This window comes from Arachis duranensis, chromosome 6 (assembly GCF_000817695.3).
Source record: "Arachis duranensis cultivar V14167 chromosome 6, aradu.V14167.gnm2.J7QH, whole genome shotgun sequence".
Classification (NCBI taxonomy): Eukaryota; Viridiplantae; Streptophyta; class Magnoliopsida; order Fabales; family Fabaceae; genus Arachis; species Arachis duranensis.
This window is the reverse complement of record NC_029777.3, coordinates 8999931-9005409: the sequence shown is the minus strand read 5'-3', so window position 1 is coordinate 9005409 and position 5479 is coordinate 8999931. Positions and strand designations below refer to the sequence as shown.

Sequence of the window (5479 nt, the reverse complement as noted above, 5' to 3'; positions counted from 1 at the left end):
ACAATTCTCCACACCTCCGCCAATCTCTTTTCAGCCTTGATTCTGCTCGTCGGGTGCATAAGGGCTTCACGCTCCTCCCTGCCCTCCACACCATCAAGTTCAGCGCGGACATTATCACCTCCGCCACTAGCATCTGACTTCTGTACTGCTCCCAGATCTGCCTTGTCGGCGTTGTTCACCGTGTCATCAACCCCTTCGCGAACTCCATGACCAGCCACGCCCCTCTCGTCACCGTCGCCTGCAGCAGCAAGCAAAGAGCCATTTTAAAACGCACAATGACGTACTCTCTGTCGCACTACACAGTCACTTCGCCGCCACACTCCACTAACATATTGGGCTTTATATGCTTCAACCCAGCCCCAACTGAACTTTTGTTCAACACCAGATCAACCCCTTCTTTCCGTTTATCCCCGTATTCCCAAGTCTCCGTTCTTTCAGAGATTGCTTCGTTACTGATTGTTTGAGATCCCATAGATTCCTCACTCACCATACCTGCCGGATACACCAAAGGATTATCCGTTCGCATTTTCAAAAAATTCTCATGCCACTCATCCAAATCCTCAACATCAAATATCTTTCTATCCTTGTCATTGCCTCCCGTAGCCCCTGTGGCATCATTACCACCGCATCTCATCCCAACTCCAACGGTTCCCTCTGAATTTCTAGTTCTTCACTTCTATGGTGTTCTAAGACAACTCTCTCTTTCTTGTTCACCTCAATGTTCTTTTCTTTAATTTTTTCTTGTTTTCCATCAAGAGACTGCCTGACATCTTCATCATGCGTAGTGATTTTTTTTCGGACATCAATCCTCCTCTTATACTTAGCCTCACCCACAAAAATCTTTTTGCTCCTTAATCACATTCCATTCATCTCCTTGATGGCCCTTAATGCCCCTCATTTTGTAGTATACTTGATGAAAGCAAACAGATGGATCCGACCATACTTCTCCTTACGTGTCAAATAGATGTCATTTATCCTTCCTTTCCACTTGATCATATGAAACAATTCATTCTTCGAAACATTGCTAGGTAAATTATCCATAAAAATTGTGAATGATTCACTCTCCAATAAAAAATATGCTTCCCAATTCTAAATTCGTAGATCTTTCCCAACATGGGGCTGTTTAATTTTATTCCACCTTATATTAGACATAGATAGATTATAGAGTACAAAGAGTACTTACTCTCATACTTTTATTACAGCACCATTTCATTTTATATTTATTGTGTCGCGAACCGACGTTGTGCGGCGCAGATGTAGTGACTTTCGGTGATTGGGATGGCTTGGCTAGAGAGAGAAGAATACCTATTATTGATGCAGGCTTTTATTCATCAAAAAACTTCTTATACAATTGTATATGAAAAAATTGTTGAAGAGATTTATAAATAAAATAAATTATATAATTACAAATAGTTACACATTTTTAGAGTATATTATTTTTTTAATCTAAAAACTCGTGTAAACAGTCATGTAAAAGAAAGTCGTGACAAATGAATATATTACGGTAACAAAAATGAAGACATAATATATAAAATAAGAAAATTATCTACTGCAGAATAATATTTAAGTTGTAATATATTTTCTATTTAATCATGTGTATGAAGACATAGTATATAAGGTGTAATAACTCAGCAAATATTTTTTAAGGAGATTTTTCATTTTCTTCAACAATGAGAAGAATTTATTTTTCTTCCTTTCTTAACCTTTTTTTGGTTCATCAAATCATCAACATCACAACTTGAGTGACTATGTAATTGACGTTCTTTACAGTACAATGCATAAATTTAGAAAATATTTTTTTCATTATTAAAATTTGATAATTTTATGAATAACTATATTTTGTTGAAAAGTAAAAAAATTTAGAGCTTTGAAATTTTTTATACATTTTCTAAATTATTTATTTAAATATTGTCAACAAATAATTATTTAATAATTTTTAAATTATTTAAGATCTGGTTGATCAGTCGATTTGATCTAATTTTAACAACTATATTCTAAGGTATGTCATCACAAATGTAGATAATTTTTTATATCCACATCATAGTCACTCCCTGAAAGATATTAAATATTTTTAGTGGTAAATATTAATTTGTTTTGTAAATATGAAAAAGAATAGTAATAGTCATTTCCTTTTTAAATACCATGGAATAACACTTTTAATTTCCTTTTTCAATTTTATTTTTAATTTGTTATTGCTTTTCTGTATTTTAAATTAATTAATTTGGTTATATTTATTTGAAAGTACCAAAAATAAGAATAAGAACTAAAACTACTATATTTTTTGTTTCATTTGATTTCAGGATGATATAGTTTATTTATCTTCTATTATCATTAGATTATCATAACTTGGATGGCAGATATAATAGGTTTATTATTATAATTATTTTTGAGTGAGAGTACATAAAGAGTACATAATATATAAAGTGTACTAATGCTTTCTTAGAAAATTAGAAACGTGCTTAGTTAAAAAATTAGAAGGAGGCATGTTAGATTTTTTGGTTGTTAACTATAAAATAGTTCATTGGATAAAATTTTCCTTAGCCGTTATTGTTGTCTCGTTTGTCTTTGGCATCGGAGTAGTCATAGTCTATTTTTTAGAGCGGAATGTGTTTGTTAGATAGTTTTTACTTGACTGTGATTTCCATAACAGTAAGTTATGGGATTACTCATTTAGAACGCCAGTAAAAAAAGTGTGTTGGATGTATTTGGTTTTTATTTACCTCTGTCATATATAATTTGTAATTTCATATCTCATTAGTTGTATTTTTAGGCAAATTACTCCTCAAAACGAATAAATTATAATTTGTGAATTGTAAAATGACAATGAATGAATAAAGTTTTTTTTCTGTCTTTTTTCTTATCTCTTCCTAATATATTTAATTAGTTTCAATCAAATTAAACTTTTTTATTCTAATTATAAAAAATTGGTAAAATTATAAAATGAGATATTTATTATTATTTTATTTATAATTTTTATCACTTTATTATCATTTAAATGCCGGCTAATTAGGTACTTCTTAGGTACTCTTGAGGTACTCTGGTGTACATAAATGGTTAGATAGAGTGTATCTATTAGGGTTAGGATGTCTAATATTCTTGTATATATATGGATAATAGTAATGAAAAATATAAGAAAGCTTCTCACTCCTCAGCTGCCTATTTCTCTCTTTTCAGAGCCTCCCTCTCATATGGTGCTTGCTCCACTATTTTACCATTCAACTCTGCAGGTTTGAACAGAGTTTTATCATGATGCGGTAAGCGTGAAGCCTGCAACAAGGTGTGAATCTTTCACCACATATGAGAACTTGTAGTGAGAGTAGCTCGTAAAAGTAGATCTGTCCGATTTATTCATCAATGGCAATGAATGAGGCAGAGGTAATGAATCCAGATATGTAAAATTTCACTGCAGCAGGTTTTTAGAACTTTGCAAAGATGATGGCTCAGTTTCAAACTTTCCAAGCCACTTCTAGATCTAATACCAACCTTCTTCAAGATCCTTCAAGTTGTTACTACCTTCACCCAAGTGAGACACCTGGAATCGCTCTCACAACCACTCCACTGACCACATTGAACTACCACACTTGGTCCAAATCTGTGTGGATCTGTTTAAAATCGAAGAATAAAATTAGATTCATTGATGGCACGTTACTCCAACGGATGACGTTGCAACACGTTTGTACTATCGTGGCTACATGGATCATTGAGTCCAGAAATTTTGCAGAGTACTGTGGTGCGACAATGGACACGAACTGTGGAAGGACCTCAAACATCGATTTTATGAGGGCGATCTATTTCGGATTGCTGAGCTTGAGGAAGATCTGTTCAGCACAAAGCAAGGTGAGTTATCCATCACCTCTTACTATACAAAACTGAAAGGTATCTGGGAGGAAATAGACGAATTCAGACCCATACCAACTTGTGCTTGCTTGATTAATTGTAGCTCTGGATTAGACATAATGAGGCAATATAGGTTGCAGTCTTATATGATTCGTTTTCTTAGAGGTTTAAATGACCAATATGCAAGTGTGCGCTCCCATATTATGTTGCTTAAGCCCCTTCCAGATGTGAATACTATTTTTTCTCTACTTCTTCAACAAGAGAGACAAATGATGCATCTCATTGAACCAGATTCTAAAATGTTAGTGAATGCTATTCACACTAAATCTATAGGTGAAAGAGAGTCATACCAGATTAGCTAAGGCAGTGTCAAATTTGTCAATACTGGAGGTGAAAAAGGCCAATTCGGGGCCAATAATGTCAGAGGAAGAGGAAGAGGGCGTGGTAAAGGTGGCAAAGGTACTACTAGAGGAGCTCCCAAATTTTGCTCTTATTATGGAAAACAAGGTCACTTAGTGGATACATGATACCAGAAGCATGGCTTTCCACCACATCTGCAACAAAATCACTCTAATGGAGTACCTCTTTCAGCTAATTCAGTGAACTCAGTGGTAGTTGCGAGTAATGCAGAATGCAACCCCACAGTTATCCAAAATGAAGGCAAGATCAGTTTGGATGGGATATTCTCGGATAGACAGAAAGAAGCACTTATTGCACTATTCCAGTAACATAAAGAACCTCTTGATGATGAAAATTTGGCAACCATTCATGCTCCTTTAGCCGGTATATTTCATCTCATTTCTCTTTCCGGTTTTGAATTGAATTCTCAAGATTGGATTTTAGATACGTGAGCAACTGCTCACATTTGTTTTAGTCTTAAACATTTTCATTCTATTAAACATATTAATCCAGTTAAAATTATCATGCCAAATGGTCCACAAACTGTTACAATCTTATGTGGAACAGTTTTCTTCTCAGCTGATTTTTATTTGACTGAGGTTTTATATGTACCAAATTTTAAATGTAATCTCATTTCTATTTCAAAAGTTACTAATGTCTTATCTTGTTGTTTTATGTTCAATGCTCATAATTGTAAGATTCAGGAGCGGCCTACCTTGAGGATGATTGGAATTGCTGATCAAAAGTGAGGACTGTATACAATGAATACTCAAGCAAAGATGGCTGTTAACTTTAGCAAATTAGAAGAAAAGATTTTGAATATTATGACAGAAGAACAGGACACTTCACACACTTCACAGAGTGTTCTTTGGCATTATAGGTTAGGCCATATTTCTTTTAGTAGATTACAACAATTACAAAAAATTCATCCATTCATCTCATGTTCAAACAATGATGTACCATGTAATCCATGTCATTTTGCAAAACAAAAGAGATTACCTTTTTCGAATAGTTTGAGTAAATCTGAATTTCCTTTTGATTTGATTCATGCTGATATTTGGGAGCCTATTGCCACACCATCTACTTCTGGCCATAGATATTTTTTAACCATTGTTGAGGATAGGAGTAGGTTTACTTGGATTTTCTTTATGAAAAATAAATCTGAAACTCGCTCTCTTTTAGAGAATTTTGTTGAAATGATTTATACACAAAAGGGAATCATGGTAAAAGCCATTAGAACTGA

At 33.9% G+C, this 5479-nt stretch overlaps 1 protein-coding gene across 2 annotated transcripts; it reads left to right on the top strand.

Moving 5' to 3' along the window:
• The first annotated feature begins 3187 nt into the window (after window positions 1-3187).
• Window positions 3188-5191, top strand: LOC110273108 (uncharacterized). Of its 2 annotated transcripts, none has more exons than XM_052251363.1 (3): window positions 3188-3837; window positions 4171-4620; window positions 4941-5191. In XM_052251363.1, the coding sequence occupies exons 1-2, from the start codon at window positions 3433-3435 to the stop codon at window positions 4351-4353; spliced, it is 588 nt and encodes a 195-aa protein (XP_052107323.1). In that variant the 5' UTR covers window positions 3188-3432; the 3' UTR covers window positions 4354-4620; window positions 4941-5191. The 2 variants fall into 2 exon arrangements, with proteins under 2 accessions (XP_052107323.1, XP_052107322.1); XM_052251362.1 differs by having other exon boundaries at window positions 4935-5191.
• The last annotated feature ends 288 nt before the right edge of the window (window positions 5192-5479 follow it).